The 17,711-nt window shown below is 39.6% G+C and overlaps 1 protein-coding gene across 4 annotated transcripts in view; it reads left to right on the forward strand.

Annotated features, from left to right (window-relative positions):
* Nucleotides 1-15,648, forward strand: part of RNGTT (RNA guanylyltransferase and 5'-phosphatase) — a 189,228-nt gene extending 173,580 nt beyond the window's left edge. For 2 of the 4 annotated variants that reach the window (XM_040597831.1, XM_040597833.1), the window contains 2 exons: nt 9,906-10,029; nt 12,796-15,648. In XM_040597831.1, the coding sequence (XP_040453765.1) occupies nt 9,906-10,029; nt 12,796-12,959 (288 nt within the window). In that variant the 3' untranslated portion in view covers nt 12,960-15,648. Of the gene's footprint in view, nt 1-9,905; nt 10,030-12,795 lie in introns of those variants that run through there. The other 2 variants (XM_040597832.1, XM_040597834.1) reach the window with 2 other exon arrangements.
* Nucleotides 15,649-17,711: the final 2,063 nt, after the last annotated feature.

Consider the following 17,711-nt stretch of genomic DNA (forward strand, 5'->3'; position numbering starts at 1 on the left):
TTAAATATGGGAGATTTAAAAGCAAGTTTGCTCAGTTCTGGTCTCAGTGTATGCACACGTTCTCTCTGTACAATCTCAATATTTTCAAGTACTAATAGGATTTCTCGATGTTGAAAACATTTATAAATTTATAATCTTGCTCCCTACCCCCACCTTTCTAATAATGCTTCCATAGCATGTTTAATAATTTACATATCACTTAGATACTAGTATTTGATAAAGTCAGTATGCCATATTCAGCTTCCAGTGTTATATGTTTCTTTGTCTGCCTACTCCAGTGAAGAATACAAAGTAAAATTTTCATTATATCTTTCTTCATGTTGTTATTCAGTAATGTTCTGAGGCAAAGAAATTTGAACCATGGGGAAAGCAGAGCTGCTAACAAACCACTTTGGGCTTTGTTAGGCACCATGAATATATTACATATGATTATCATAAAATTATGGCCTGGAAATTGAACAGTCATGCTGCTGCATTTTAGACAGTACATTTATAATAAGCTGTAATAAAGTAAACATTTTGAATGGATATAAGAAGAGGCATTACTTGCGATCACAAATGTATGTTCAATTCATGTTTTTGAAGCTCAATTTAACACGGCAAACAAATTTCCTTGTAGTGTTAACACAGTTGTTCTCAGTGGCGAATTTTGATTTATGGAGAAAAAAACTTTAAGCGCATAAAACTGGATGTTTGGGATCTAAATAGAAGAAAAGAATATGATTCATAATGGCTGTAATTTGAAAGCTGCGTGTTGTTAGAAGTAAAAGTGGGTTTAAAAGACTCACTTGCAATTACCTGCTACTTTGGATTCTAGTTTAAATTTCTTTTTGTTTATTCTGGTATCATTTGGCATTTTTCTAAAAGAGTATAAAGCCATGGTTTCTAAGAACATTTCAGAAGCCAGGTAAGGAAGGACTAGAATTAGGTTTAGGGCCTGATCCTGATAAACACTAATGCAGGCTAATTGATCTTACGAAGCTGCTCGGCGGAATATAACTTAGAAGGGTAAGAGTTTGTAGATCCAGGGCCCTCATGAATAGCGATCAGATAAATCTGACTCATAAAAGTAGTTTTGCCTCAGATGACATGAAAAGGCTTCTGGGAAGCTCCTGATAGCCCAGCCCCAGGGAATATCCCTGCAACCCATCCCCAGCAGTGTGACAGCAAGGAACAGAACCCCTTGCAGGGTGTAAGAAGTACAGATAAAATGAGATTAATTTAGACTCCTACAGTAGCAACGGCTTGAGCACAAAGAAAAGATGAAAAAGCATCATATGAGAAAGTACACTGTAAAATCTATGTGTGATAAACACAAACGTTGGTCAAGAGAGCCATCATCAACAAGTGAAAGGCAGAAAATGACAGAAAGACTCTTCATCCTATTCTGACACAGTCGCCTAGGTTATCTTTCATTTATTTTGAGGTATAGAAATAGCATTGCCAAAGGTTGTACAACAGTGATAGCATTTCTTTGTTTCTGGAAGATTTGTTTGGGTTTCTACTGATAAATTATTAAAGAGATCTCATCTGCCCAGTGTCACAGGATTTCTTGGTAGCATGAGTGTAAGTACCTGAGGGGTAATTAAGATTGGGTTGAGAGAACCTAATGGGGGGTAAATGCTTTCCCTGTTGTGTGACCACAAACCATCTCTCTCTGTTTCCCCATTTGCAAACTGAGAATAATAAGCCTTATGAAATTAATAATTTATGAATGAGCAAAGTGGTGTTTTCGAAGTATATTCTTTACTGTTGGTGCATAACTCTCTTCTCCTGGATCTTTGTGTCTTAGCGTGCAGCGCTCTCAGTTTGGGGCTCGCTCCCTTTTGCAAAAGCACTCTGAGTGAATAAAACACAAAATGAGACTGGCTTTCACAAGCTAGCTCATGTCAAATAGAAATACAGTCCTCAAAATATGTCAGGCTGTAGGTGAAATGTTTCCTCCCGGAATCATAGCTGTGTTATGATTTCAGCTTTTTCTATCAACTTGCACTGTATATCCTTACTCTGTCTTCCCCTCCTGTACAGTTGCTTACATTCCGGGGAGGGGGGGCACTTCTTTCAGAAACCTCCTGTGGATTCCTTGTCCTTCACTGAAAGGATCTTTTTTGCTTATTTGTGTTTGCATAACCTGCTGAACAGTTCTGCGGCTTGTTCTGGCATTTGACTACTTCGCTTTCACCTGCCTGTTTTTCTTTAATACTTTGGCAAACACCCTCAAATTTCAGTACTGACCCCAGGGATTATTAGTGGCACAGTTATTCTTGGTGTGCCCAATCCGAGGTGGCTGTCTCTGGCCTCTGCAAAGTTACTGCAGGTGCTTGCAGTGAAGCATTGTTCTCAACCTCCTAGAAATTCATGAGCTGGTGAAGCTCTTTTTGCACCAAACACACGTCCTTCGTACAGTAAGTTCACACTGATGCTTCCTTTGAGAGCTCCGTTACTGCTGTCGTACTGCCTGGGTGTTTACTGCAGTTCCCAAATCCACTGAAGTGTCTTCCTCTTTCATTAGCACATGCTGAGGGTCAGAATTCCATGAGCTGTTTTTTAAATATAACTCCATTTAAGAACTTATTGCAGTGATAGTCTGGCGGGTTCATGAGTCCTCAGCACAGAATTCTTCGGTTTCTCAGTTTCTACAGAAGGTATACAGAGGGATCTTTTTTCTTTAATCCACATACCTGTGATGATTGGGATGCCTGGGCAAGGGTTATCAATTATTACTTTGTTTCATTTAACTGTTCGGGATGTGTATGGACCCTTGGATCTCTGTGTCCCACTCTTGATGATGATCAAAAGAAAATAGGGTTTTGAAAAGTTCCCACAGGAGTTAGGTGGAGATGGCAGTCTAGCAGGAAGGTCAGCTGCCTTCTGAGTACTGTAGGTGCCTGAGTTACCATGCCCAAAAGGGGGTGAAATGGCAAGGGTAGAAAAAGAGTATCTTGAAGTGCATGCATCATAGAGCAAAGCATTTATGCAAACACCGATGTATTTCCACATCATGGTCTTAGCAGTTACCAGCTATACGCTTTGTTGTAGACACCAGCGTTCCTCTGAGAGTCCCAAACTAGGCTCAGGAAAACATCGGTTTCTTCCAGGTAGTTCAGATGGTGGTGTGAGGTCAGGTGTACAGGAGACCTTCCAGGATACATTAAGAAATCTTAATTCCAGCTGGCACTGAAAGTCATTAAACTTGTAATATCACTGATAAGAGGAAGGCTTTTTATTTCTGATGTCTCTTTCCGTCAGTCAGTTGTCAGGAAAATCCCAGGACTCCCAACTCATTCTATACATCAGAAAACACTATTCATATTTGAAATTACTACATGTAAGAATGAGAAATTATTTGAGAAAATATTATATGTTTTAAAAGAAAAAATAAATAATGAACTGTGAGTGCTAGACTCTGGAGAGTCAAAACCAACAAAAAAAGTGCCACAATTTAAAAAAGCCACAGTCTTGTGATTTTAAATCATGTTTTTTCTTTTTTTGCTTTTTCCGTGATTTTCCAGGGCTTGGTGTTAACATTGTGGTTTAATTTAGCGTGAACAAAAATGTTAAAATTTTTATATTTCTTAACGTTCCTTTCCAAGAATGAAATTCAAGTTGGAGCATTTCCATTTCCTGTATACACAAGAAATGATGTAGTTACACTTAGAAGGCTTCTTATTGTTAAATAAACATATCAGTCGCATTGTGTTTGCCCAAGCTGATAACTATTTGTTGGGTAATATATTACTTAAAAGGAAACACTCAGTATGTTTAGTGTAACAACAGAATTGGTTACCAGTGGTTTTATTTTACTTTGGACAAATCTATGCATTTTGATAAAATAATCTCTTGAAAGATATTAAGAAATAGATATTAAGATATAGATATTAAGTTACATTACAAAATCTGTTTTGGTTCGAACAAAAACGTGAAGCGGAGTATTTAGCTGAGTAACTTTTGCCTGTTGACAGTATTAATATTTGTGGTCCTGTATACACTAATGGTATGATCAGGCATTTAATAACCGTATTGTAAATTTTTATAGCTCTTTGAGAAATTTTACTGTGAAAAACATGAGATACTTTATGTGAGTGGGGAAAAAAGTTCTTTAAAAGCATCTGATCAAGCTGGCCAAGAATTAGGAAGAAGCACTGAAATGACAACCTGGGATCCGTATGAGGGGCTGTGTTGGGGGCTCTAATAACTACATGGCTACTGACTCTCCGGGATGTTCTGAGGTTGTTAGAGTTTCTCATATTCATGTCCAGTTCTGTAATTGCATGTAAGAGTGCTTTTCCAGGACAGTCCTTGCCCATATGCACATTCCTCTGGACAGCTGGGCGTACACTAAAAGCATGAACTTTGAAGCTTTGTTTTAGGTGTATTCTCAAAGTAAACGGGAGCCCTGTTTCTCACCTCATTTCCTCTCAGTTGCCTTGGTTTGACCTGAAGGTCCTTGGAGTTTGCTTGTCACCTTTCAGTCTTCAAAAATACCTCATGTTGAGTTTGGCTTATCTTTCTGTCTTCAGAAACTATTGATTTTGTTACTGTTGCTTCTTTGTTTTTTCTGTCTCCATCCTGTTCCTTCAGGAAGTCTTGGCCCCTCTTTGTTCCCTCCAGTTCCCATGTAATTGTTCTTTTTGTTCCCTGACTGTTGTCATTGCTTCTCCCTGGGCTTCAGATGATGTCCTTACTACTACATGGTACCAGTGGGCAGGTTAATTCGCTCTGTTGTCTGGGATATTCCACACTGCTTGAGAGACGTAGTTTTGAAGTCTGTAGTGCTTCACAGTTGTGGGCAGTCACAGCATTTGAGCGTAATGCAGAAATCAGGATTTGGGATGTGCTATTTTGCTAGAGAGAGATTTTATTTCCTAAACTGTCATTTGTGGCTGAATGTATCCCAGTACCCTCAGGACAAGGAGCTTGCAAATGTCGTATTTTGTTGACAGTTCTTAGGAAAACGTGGTTTGATTTTTACAGGGTGGCTGACTAGAGAGGGTGTGGGCTCCAGTCCTTCTGCCGTAGGAGACTGGGAAGCAACCAGAAGGTTTCTCCCTCGTGAACACAGCTGACAGTTTGTTTTGGGATGTGCTGCTGTCACTTGTTTGGTTGCTTTGGCTGTGAGAATGGATCCTAATGGAGAAAAGTTAGTTATGACATCAGAGAGGGAGAACTACTTTCCAGGCCTTATGTGGCTCCAGGCTCTAGGCATTTCTCCCCTCCAGGCGTTGGAACTTGTGTTTAAAAAAACAGGAAACAGTTTGTGTACTTGAGCATATCAAAAAGGAATACCTTCATTGCACGTGCCAGCTATAAAAAGAAAAGGCAGAGTCTTCTTAGAAAATAGAAAGCCATTAAATTTAGAATCTATCTTGCCTGTGTGTTATGGCTCTTTTTTTTTTTAATTCTGTATTTAGAAATAAAGACCTTCTTAATTCTGTAAGATTTCAACCGCTGCTTTTGCTCATTTGTTCTCTCATGGAAGTTAACATTCTCTGCATCTACTATGATGATTGTTTCTTCTGGGATCTTAGAAATAGGCTGATAACTAGGGTTGTGGAATAAACAAGAGAAATAGGTGACTTGAATTCTATTCTTTCTAGAAATGTTTGGTAATAGAGGGAGAAGTGCAACAAAAAGGCATTTAAAGAGAGAAGGGATTTGAAATAGAACGTGTTAAGATTTTGCTTACAAACTGCTTTCTGTAAAGGGTATTTACTGAGCTGAAATAATTTCAGTTGCTTTGAAAAAAATATGCATATGGAAATGCAGGCTTCTTTCAACCAAGTTTCCATTTATCTAAAAGCTTACCTCCTATTTTCTTTCTAAAGAACTTGAATGTAGGGAAGGTATATGCATTTGTAAAGCTTAAGCTTGTCCATTGTAGGCATGCTTTCTGAAACGTTAACTTAATATTAACGTTAAAATCTAAATTCTTACTGTTAGTACCTCTTACGTAAAGTAGCGGCTTGCCCAGGAATTTCATTCTCGTTTTGGATTAATGGTGATGCGACTAATGTTTGAGTGAAGTCTTCCCATGAAATACATGTGCTTCAGGTAAATGGAACAGTGACTCAGCAGCTGGTGGGGTGACGGACCAGTCTGATGATCAAGTGCACTGTGGAGATACACAGAAAAGCCTTGGCCGCTGGTAGTCAGCAGAGATATAACGCATGCATGTTCATGGGACCAGAGCCAACTACATTCAATGTAAATGGTTTCTCCTCTTTTTCAACTATTGTTTTTTCACATTTTGCTCTAAATTAGCATAAAATGTGGCTTCATTTAAACACACTGTTGTGATTCATCTCAAAATGGCTCCATTATTCTGCCAGGCGAGATAATTTGAGATGGCTTAGATATTTCACTTTTTAAAATATATTTTGAATTTCTTTCAGAACATTGGGGATGGAGGGAGACTGGAAAACGAGATTTTAATTAAACCTGAACTGTCATCATTCTTAGAAGAAGAAATAAGCTTACCCACCGAATATTTTCCTAGTGAATAGATGATGATGGTGACAGTGGGAAGCCTTTCTCAGCAGGGAGGGGAAGATAGCTGTCACCTTCATGTAATCTGACATTTGTAGGCAATGGGCTTGTATTACGTCCAGTCTGATCTGATAGTGAGCTATTGTGGAAATGGGGGTGCAGCTTTTGCCCACTTTTTTCCAATCACGTCTTGCGATCTAGCAGTAACGGTGTGAATCAGCTTCCAAGAGGAAGCTCATCCATAATTTTGGGAAATGATTTCTTTTGGGCAAGTAGGCTGGTTCCTGATAATTAGATCGAATGCAGTCAGGAACAGCAAGTGTTCCTGCTGAGGGACAGTTTGGCTCCTCTTGAAAGGGAAGCAGTGTAGAGGCTGGTGTTTGTCCTTGCCCGGGACACAGCTGCGGCCCAGACCAGAATATTGTTCTGTTGCACACCACCTCTGACAGCCCCATGTCCGAGGGGTAATCCTCTGGGCTTCTAATTCGGACTGGCCACCCCAAAAAAGGCTAGGGAGTAAATATTCGATTAAGGGAGGCTCCATGGGATCCTTAATGTGCTGGGAATTTCCGTCTTGAAATTGCTGAGTGCTGATTCAAGGCATTTTATCAACAGTATGTCAGAAGCACTGACACTCTACCAGAAGCATTGGGGCTGATGAGGATAAACATTTTGGCTGAGAACTGCCATCATTCCTCAGATGCTTCTCCTGTTCCCATAAAGCACTAGCTAGAAGTGCCACCTCTCAGGGAGAGAAATGATGGTGCATTATTCAGATACTCTATGGACTGTAATACTTTAAAGGGGAGAAGGAGAGATGAACCCCATACTGCTAAGGCAAAATCGAGAAGGTGTTGCTCTAAGCAGCTCAGAATGAATTCCCAAAGGAAAGGAAATTCAAGACCGTTAAATTTGATGGTTTCCCTGTCACGCTTTGAAGCTGAAATACCAGAAAGTAGCATGCAAGTAATAGGTAGATATAAGGTGTGAATTATGGATGCAAGGATCACTATGGGCTTGTTCAGTCCTGTGCATAAACAATGCCCATTTAGAAGTCTCCTAAGATGCCACAGAAGAGTATTTTTAATGCTGAAAAGTATGTTTTGCTCAGAGTAGTTGTAGTCTCAACCAGATGCCCAGCAGTTCCTAAAATCGTCGTTAATATTACAACTACATTTACAAGACTGAGGTCACTTAACGTAGAGAAGAGTAGGTGCTGTATTTCTTCCTTTGTGAAATAATTACTACAACCTGCAATTGTTAAAGACTATGATCACTGGTTTTCTAAAGGGAAAATTCATTTGAAATTGATGCTTTGGCAGGTGTTCATATTTTGTGGAAAGATCTGTCTTCCAGATTGCTAATGAATGGCCAAGTGAGTATCTACCTAGTTAATAATGCTGCTTAATTGCCACAGTCAGATAAAGCTGCCATCTAATTTATTGCTGTTCTGTGCATCTGAACACTGGGAGAATGATAAACCATGGGAAAGCCATATGAAATGGTTGGTTAGTTGAAGTCATTGCCTTCGGTTTTATACCTCTCTAGCAGGTGATCCTTCTAACATTTCCCTGCTTTGGCAGATCATCAGACATGTGGTCATACCCCCTGCTGCCCCTGCTTCCACTAGGCAGCTGTTTTCAAAGTAAAATACCTTCCCAAGGCGCTGCGCAGCCAAGACTTTCTTCCTGGGTTTATGTATCCGTAATGCGTTAGAAAAAGATGTTGTGTTTTCCTGCATACACCTAAAGGAACATAAGTGCACCCACAAACGTGTGGCAGTCAAACATCTGGACTGTATATAGATTTTCAGCGTGGATGGAGAGTAGTGATGTGCTGCGCAGAGCATGCTGCAAAGGAAAAGATTGCTTGTCTGGGCAATTGGTTGATTTCATCCAAGTGATAATCAGCAGATGCAAACTTCACTTAAGGGTTAAACGAATTTAGGAAAAAAGCTCTTTGCAGGAGATGGAATGGGTGAAGGAATAATGTGTGACATAGAAACCTGAGTCTAACTCTGTCAGTCCCGCAGCGTCCTGCAGGCCTGTCCTAGGTCTCAGTTGTAAGCGGGTTTAACAAAATGGTTTTACAGTGCCGTGTTCATTCAAGAAGTAAAATCCCAGGACTCCCTATCTGGGAATGAGCACAAGTATTCAGGGTAAATATACAGAAAAATGTTGGGATTCTGCTTACCAAATTAAGGATAGATCCTGTACCATGCAGTATAGGAGGACTCAGTCTATACTCAGGGCCTTTTCGTGAATTAATTGCCTTTATCTGGGAATTAATGGAAAAGAGGTTCATGGGTTTTTCCACTGTATGTGCTATTAAGCTGTCTCGAGCCAGTTATGGCCTTTTTCAAATCTGCATCCCTCTGACAGTAGTAAATTCCCATGTCACTGCTCAGGAGCAAGTAGACGAGAGAGGTGAAAAATTATGCTAATGAATGGCAATAACCCGTCCCTTCTTATGAGAATGCTTATGCGTAAGCTCCTGAATCCAGAGTGTTGTATTACCTTATACAGCTTTTTGTGGGTAAAGTATAGCAAACTAAACGCAGCTAGCAGTTAAATACAGCTTTATAGTTCTGAAGAGGCCCTTTGGAACAAAATGAAGTATATGGGTAAAATTGTTAAAGCATTAGACAAGGATCTCAGGTTACCATGGTTACGTGAGAATTTTGCATTGTATCATAGATTAGGATGCATAGGATGAAGTAGCCAAAACAACTAGGAAGTTCAATGCATATAGACTACATTTCCAAATGAGACAGCATTGCCAAATAGACAAATAGCTCGGGATATTGGCTGCTGACAAATCTCTGAATCAATAGAGAGAGGCCTGAAGGAAATATAGAGCATATGCGATTTGAAATCCTGCATTATTTTGGAGCTACAATCTTAATTCTTAAAAGACAAAATAATTTTTTTTAAAGAAAAGAGAGAGAGAAGAAAAATCCTCAGTAATATAAAGAGTGAAATGATTTTCCACAAGCTCTTTCTGGTATTGAAATCTGACATTTGGCTTTGAGACCTTCAACAAAGAAGGTTGATGAAACATGGATAATACATTTCGTGCACTTAGGCTGGCAGTAGCACTTACACTGGATGCAGTTTATTCCCATGGAAACCTATTTGCATTTGGGCCAGAAGTGACTTTTTTCCCCCTCTGTTAGAGGTGCTGATGTTTTAGCATATTATAATTGGTGTATATTGACAGCAGATTTGAAAAGTATTTTTAAAATGTTGAGTGGCTGAGCATATGTATATACGGAGATGTAATCTGTGCAGTTCTTCTGTGTAGGATGGAACGTGTTGCTGAAAAATGCAGGGCAGTTTTTGATCTTCTATTATTTATCCCTAAAGAAAAAAAAAAGTTAATTAAATTGTTTATCCCAAACAATTATTTTTTTTAAACAGGTGACAAAAGAACTGAAGCAGTATGACAATAAAATTATAGAGTGCAAGTTTGAGAACAACAGCTGGGTTTTCATGAGACAGAGAGTAGACAAAAGCTTTCCAAATGCCTACAGCACTGCCATGGGTGAGTAGAATAAATTGCTTTAAAAGTTTTTCAGGCTCAAATTTTAATTTTTTAACTCTGTCCTAATTTAAGGAGGAAAGGCACTCTGTGCTCTCATTTCTAGTTTGAGTGCTGGCTTCTCTAGCTTATTACAGTAATACCTCATCTTGCAAATTCTTATGTCATGTTTAGCTTTTATATAGCATGAATCCTTTGGCCTTTGGCTTCAGGGTCATTTGATGAAGTCAGTTAAACGGAGACTCTGATGCAGTATTTGACAGATAATGCAGAAGCAAGTGCCTAAGTCTTTGCAGAATTGCAAACACTTGCTCAGAGACCTTAAGTGGCACAGCATGCCTTTTAATTGAGGCCCAGGGAAGTTTTTATTTATAATAGCACTGCAATGGCAGCTAACTAACTAACATCAGTTCCTAGCATCGTGTTGGCTTGTTGGGATGTAATGCAAACTGGCACACTGTGAGTCGCATTTGTTGAACAAAAAAATCCGTTATAATTTCACCTCTATTCAAAATGCTGAAACTGTTGTTTGGCAGATGGGCTGGAAGATTAATAGGAGAAAGTGTCACCTTAAGTTTCTACAATAGTCATACAAACAATGAAGAGGGAAACAAATGAAAAGCGGGGTATATCCCTGCAGAATTGTGAGACTTTTATGTTCTTCTATGAAAAAACATGTTGCCAAGTATTGTAAATTAAATTATGTTGTTTACTTTCAGATGAAGTATAAGAGTTTGAATAGAAGTGTGCAAGGCTGAATAACAATAGTCATGTTGATACTGACTTTTTGTTAAGTGCCAAAATGAAGTTTAATCATATTTAAGACCACACTATTTACTAGAGCGTGTACAGATGATGTCGGATTTTCTCCAAACCATTCTACTTGTATTTCTGCCTGAGCAGTGAGTGGATTTTCTTGAGCAAACAAAACGTGGTCATTTTTGCCAGGAGATAATAAATCTGTTGGCACCTTAGGGAAACAGCACAGAATGTAGCTGAAATGTTGCTGAGCAGTCCTGTTGGGAAAGAGGAATGAGCCACAAAAGTCATATAAGTACATCTCTTTGTCACTGTGACCTAAATTTCTTTTCTCTGTTTTACCTTACTGTTTCAATAGTTGGTTTCCCTTGGAGTTTTCTCTTCTTTGAGGAGCAGCGTGTTGTTCTTTCCTTCGTTCTTAAGAGTATATGTAGCTGCCCTTTTTCTCTTCATTTTCTGCATTTGTAGACTGCTTGTGTTATTTCTGGCGCTTTTTTTCTGCCAAAACATAATGAACTTCCTAAAAATAAAAATTAAAAGAAAATTAAATTCTGTAGGAAAAACTGTTATCTCCAAAAGTTGTGTTTTCTTATTTGAGACTTCTGTAGATCCTTTCTCCTCTATTTGCTTTCTCTTGATGAAAAATACTATTTATTTTTCCTCATAGTTGAAATGGCAACAAAATAAGTACCTGTCTCCATCCTGCTTTAGAACTTTGATACCTTTTAAATTGAAAAGAGGAGGGCTTTTTGAATGATAAAGCAAGGACAGCCCTTAAAAGTTGATACTAAGCTATGCCAGCTGCCTTGTGGCACAAATTACCTTCCTAAACTACCGCTAATAATAATGGTTTCCAAATGCAAAAGTCACATACACTGCAACTTTTAAAGCACCTTTTCACCAAAAAGTGAGATAATAAAAAAATAGTGCTAAGAAGGTGTTTTATTAATTGGAAAGTAATGCTTTGCATGGTTCTGTAATTCTGCAAGAAAGGAGGGAGTGTTTTAGTTTAAGAGTCGTTATTTGTAACAATGCTATAATTGCAAGTGCATTTTAAAGTGTCTTAATGTTGTTTCGTACTCTAGGGGGTCAATAGATTGTTTTGCATGGAAATTGCATCCATGGTGTGGCCAATCCTTACATGCTATAAATTATCCTCTAATAATTTTGTACTTTCTTCCAAGATAGTCATAGGATTCCTCCTTAATTTCTTGTTCTTTATGCTTTCCCTCCTCCCTAAGTGTCTCAGAAGGATTAAATTAGAGGAGTATAAAGTTTTATAGGAAAAGTATTAAAAATATTTCATTTGTTTTAACAGAAGTAAGCTTTTTCATTTGTTCCGTAAAATCCTGTGGGCTATTACTTAGAAACTGTGACTCGGGGAGTCATGTTAAGTAATCCGAGTGTATTGGATTGTACATGCATGCCTTGGCCACCATGCAGCACCTACGGCCCTTCCTCCATCATACGGTCTGGTGTGCTTGACATGTAGCTTGCTTGGTGTCAAGTCCTTCTGCCACGTGAAGGTATATGCGTTAAAAAAAAAAAAGTACTGTGCATTGTGGGTTTATGATAATTGTAGTACTTAGTGATGAAGAAAAAAGTTATCTTAATGCAGAGGTTTTTAATGTTAGCCAGTCTCGTTTCTAGCTATTTGAATTTTATGAGTGTTTTAAAGCCGTGTCTCACAAGACCTTTGCTGCTGTTGCTTGCCTCAAGAAGATGTCACTTCTTGGCTTTTTTATAGTTGCCCTGTGAAGCCTACACACACATGCCTTTTGTTTGTTTTAAAAAGGGAGATTCCTGCAAGGTAGGGGCCCACTACACTGGTTTGCTTTCTGGGGGGACAAAGCAGAGGCACTTGACTCCTGACACAATCGTCTTGTGAAGGTCCACATTTAAGGCTGAATACTTGAGCCAAATTGTTTACTTTGCAAAGAGGGGGTGAAACCGAAGTGCCAGCTACAACAAATCAATTTAGTAACTTGAGAATATTGTCTTTGTTCCCAGCTGTATGCAACAGCATCCAGAATCCGGTCACGAAGGAGATGTTGTTTGAGTTCATTGACAGATGTACGGCAGCTTCTCAAGGACAGACACGGAAACACCACCTCGATCCTGACACTGAACTCATGCCGCCGCCGCCACCCAAAAGGCCACGTACCATAACGTAAGGCCTTGGTCTCGGCCGATAGTGTGTTTATACAGTTCTGCAGAAGGTGAAACACAAATGTGAAGGCTGGAAGAAATCTGAATTGCTGTAAATACTTGGGTGTGGTTTTTTGAGTTTGGGGGTTGTTGTTTGGGTTTTGGTTTTTTTTTCCTCCAGATTCCACATATGAATGGACATTGTTTTGTAACTGATAAATTCAGCCTTACCTTATGGTATTGGAAGGTGAAATTTCCAAAGGTTTAGACAAGAACAGTACAATGAAGTCAATGGAAAGCTGCCTTGTTTATATATGGATCTCTTTTCACCTTTAATTTATAATGTCAGCAATCTGGAACTGAGAAAACATTGGGATGCTGTACTTTTTAGAGGCTGTGTTTAAAAAAAAAGCAGAAGTGTTTTTTTATTATTGTACTTCAACTGGTTGTGATTTGTCACCCATAGTATAACTGATCGTAGTTTCCCTGCATTTTTGAGACTTGTGTTTAAAAGAAAACAGCAATGTTGTTTGTGCTTTGTGTTGGTTAAAAACTAAGCCGCCTTAGATTTCACTAATTTCAAAATAAGCTGGCTTTTTGTTGTTGAAATACTAAAAAAAATGAATCTTTATTGTAAATAGCATCCTTTCGAAAGGAAATGTGCAGCGTGTTTGTTGTTCGCCCCCCCCCCCCCCCCCCCCCCGTTTGAACCTAACACAACAAATGTATAGTGGGCTGATTTTAGCTTTGCCTTTTTAAGTTTATCTGTAGATAAGGAATACACCAAATCCTTAGTATTAAAGGTCTCTGTTAAGAGACTGTTTCTAATACAGGGCTTAGTTCTCCACAGTGATACAATTGTAAATATTACTAAAAAGTACACATCACTGTGATATGCAAGAGTAATAAGCAGCGGAAATGATGATGTCTTAGGTCCAGGCACAAAATGGCAAAAGACACGCCAGGCAACTCCTGTGTGAAAGAGAAGGTAGTTTCAGTGGAGGAGAGCCACGTCAGAAAGGAGTTCTCCTGGTTTAGGTGATTGCAGGGCAAACCCAAGCCATTTAGGGGGGGTGGATGAGTCCCAGGGAACAGGGTGCTCATTTTCAAAGGTGGGGTCAGCTGTCCCGTGGCACCCTGCCCATCCTCTGGCTGGCTTGCTTTCATGCCAAATGAAGAAGTGCATGAATGCCCTGATGGCTTTTGTTGTAGGGCGCTGGCAGATGTTCATATTAGTTCTGAGAAACTGCATTCTGGTTATCTAAGGGAGGAGTTGTTCTGAGCTGGGATTAATTGGAAACCAAATGCAGATTTTAAAGTTTACCGTACATTTATCAAGCAGGGATCAAATTGGCTCTTTCTATAGTTTACTTAGCGTGAGAGTCATCTGTTCATTCAGCAATCTGATTAGTGAAGCTCATTAATTTGTTGTTGTAACTAAAATGCATTTCTGTTTAAATAAGTTTTAATGTTTGTAAGCAAAATTAACTCCTGCATTATATTTTTTTTCTGTATGGAAACTTTACGACTATGCTTTGTGGTGGCTTCTTTAGTTGTATCAACCTGTTGTATAAATGCACACGGCATCATTTAGATGGCGTTCCTAGCGTCTCTTTCTGGGATATTCCATATGTGTTTTAGAGAACTGAAGGAGTTCTGTAAGTTACTTTTTATACTGTGGTTAAACTTGATGGGAAAAAAAATGCATTCATCAAAGTTCTTTTTTTCAACTGTACATAGTTTCTGCGTATTATCTATAGAAAAGGTATAATATCACCTATGCAAGGTTGCAAAATTATCTCCTAAAAAGAGCCTTATGAATTTGATGTGAAAACCTATGCAGCCTCTGTGTATCTTGCATTGAAACACACAGTTAGTTATTTCTTCACTCAGTATGAATAATTTCCCCCAGATTATACTTGTCATTGAGATTGTCGTAGCATACACTTTGTCACTGATCTTCATGGTTCTGTGGCAGTTGCAGTGTGTATGATGATTACAGCCTTCTCCATGAGGTTAGGACATTTCGTTCTTTTAAGGATGTGTCCAGGTTATTTCCATCTTTCTCCTTCCTAGCCCTTGCATCTTGTATTTCAACAAGACCTAGCTTCTGGTTTACCTTCTACTTCAGAGCTGCAGCACTGCAGGCTGTCTTCCATGTGCATTCCTCCAAGTCCATGAATGTGTTGTGGCCCTTGTATTTTGACACTGTCTTTTTTTCCACTCTGAGCTTGAAATTGATATTTTGGAAGAGTAATGACTCTGCGAAGGTTTAGAGCTCCAAATTCACATTTGATTGTCAAACTCTTCTTGCACTATGACCTGTGGCTTTTTAGAGTGGTCAATCACCTTTGCTTTTCTGGAAAAGAAAGCTACTGGGGAAGGGTTGAATGAAGAATCTGATGAAAACAAATGAATTTTCGCTTGGACCAGATGGGTTTGATGCTGTGAGAAATGCACACCTCCTTTCTCTGCTACTAGATATTCAAGAGATGGAAGCTAAGAAGCAAAGAAGAGTCTGTGCCAGGAAAATAATAATGATTAAACCCCCCCTAACTTGTCTAGTCTTTGGTGTACAGCATGAATTCATCCGCTGTCTTGTCATTTGTTAAATATCTAATTAAAATCTGGTTTCAGTGGAGTTTCCAGAAAATGTAAGTACATTCCTCTCAAACAGTGTATTAAGTATTTTAATAAAGTCAGTGGTTTAAAATACTTTTTCTAAGGTTGTATTTACTTTTGATGCCTGTACTTTCCTGGTACCAGTGCAAGCACAAGGATACTGTGGTGTTACTGCTGTTCAGTGCTACAAGAAAATTATCCATGTTTTTCAGAGGTCAGTGGCTTTTCTCTCAGGTGGGAGCCCCCCAGCCCATGGTGGCCATGATCCATTATGCCATTTTTAAGTTGCTCTTCCTGCAGTTAGAATCAGAAGGAAACCCGGTGGTACCTGAAGTACCTATTTTATGACAGGCTAATGTTATGTAGCTTATCCGTTCAGTGTTAGGTGCAGTTGCATGAGAGGTTGTGCAAGAGGTCTGCATGGGTCTTCCCTGCCACTTTATCATCCAGCATGACCCTAAACGTGGTAGCCCACCTACTTGGACCAACTCCTGGACTTGTCATAGGGCAGTTTGGTTTTCAGGTTGCAACTGTCTAGAGCGCATCTTTCAGGAGCTAAAAGGCCAGTCTTGATTTTTCACATTTCTTTTTAATTGAGACCCTACATCCACTGCTGATATGTTCTTGTTACATGTGCAATTCTTGTGGTACTTCTCTCAACCATTTCTGGTTTTCTTGTGTTTGAGTGTGAATGCCAGACCAAATCTGGCATTTGAGCATATCTGGAGAGGTGTGGTAACTTCTCTAACCCCTACTCCGCATTCCCCTCTGTATGCATTAAGGAAGCAGGTTGATGTGCCGGGCCAGCACGTCACACCGTGTGTGTAGTTCGTGTTGGCTTGCTTGTTCGCTGGGGTGATCTTTCAGGTTTTCCACTCCTCAGAATAACAGCTCCTGGTTTTTGCATCTGAGAGGTATGACTTTATATTTGCATAAGATGTAATGCATAATTTTATCTTACGACCTCAGAGTATTCAGAAAGGCACTGGCACAGCAAGCTGATTTCCTAGGATATGTCTGTAGTCAACAGAGAGAATGAGAGCAGAAGTCCGGTTTGTTCCTGTGCATCTCTCCTGCAGATATCTACCACTTCGGTTTCCACTCAGTTCTTTTTCAGTCAATACAACGTGTATCATTTTATGTTATCACCTGTGTTATTAGCACATTGTTAAATATTTTTATCGAGGGTAAATTTCATAGCATCAAAATTCTTGCAGTGGTCAAATAAATTTATAATCTCATGCTAATTAGTTGGTCAAGAGCTATTTATTTTCCATAGGTTATATTCCTTTCCTTTGGATCTCTACTCTAATACAATCCAAGCAGTTCTGTTAACTCACATGAGAGTAACTTTTGACTGAAATGCCCTAAATAGCCAGATCGCTTCCATCCTCCTATGGAATGGCACAAGGTTTCCTCTCGCCTTGCCTGGGGGCTGCTGCCCATTCCAAGGCTGACAAAGCCTGCAGGGTTTAGATTTCATCTGTATCCCTTTGTTTCCAGTGTCAGATTTCTGTGGTCTGTGCTTACTGCATAGCTCCTCAAGCTTGCCTTCCTCTGTTCGAGTTGTCCCACCATCAGGTGTGCCCCATGACTGACCGTCTGCTCACGTTCCTTCAGGGCAGTGCTCCACTCCAAGCCTGTATGCTCATCCCAGTATGATACCAGCCTTGAGACTGATGAATAGGGCAGTCCTGTCCCTGTAAGTCGTGCTTGCACAGGGACATCAAAACAGCGTCTACCAGCTGTGGCAGTATTCATCATGTGAGCAAGGAGCCTTTTCCCCTTCCCTCCCTCATGACCCCATCTCCCCGTTTCATGTACAAACAAAGGTAAGTCATACTCCTTGTGCTGACATCTGGATCCATTAGTTAATGTTTGCAGTGGGAATATAGGTTAGCATTCTTTCTGCTTCCCCGGTGACAGTCTGCTGAGCTTCCCAGCAAGCTGAAATCTCTGTTCAGCTGCAGAGATCTGTAGGGCTGAGGTTGGAGGTTAAGACGTTTACAAAAGGGTTTTTCCATCAGTCAGGGCTCATTTTAACCTGGTTTATTTCAATCCATAGTGAGCAGTAGGGGGTTACCTAAGCATGCTGTAACCAGCACTAGTATGAGAACCTCACAGCGGTGGTGCATCCAGAAGTCTGAAAATGTGGG

The sequence above is a fragment of the Falco naumanni genome, chromosome 6, assembly GCF_017639655.2.
Source record: "Falco naumanni isolate bFalNau1 chromosome 6, bFalNau1.pat, whole genome shotgun sequence".
NCBI classification, from domain to species: Eukaryota; Metazoa; Chordata; class Aves; order Falconiformes; family Falconidae; genus Falco; species Falco naumanni.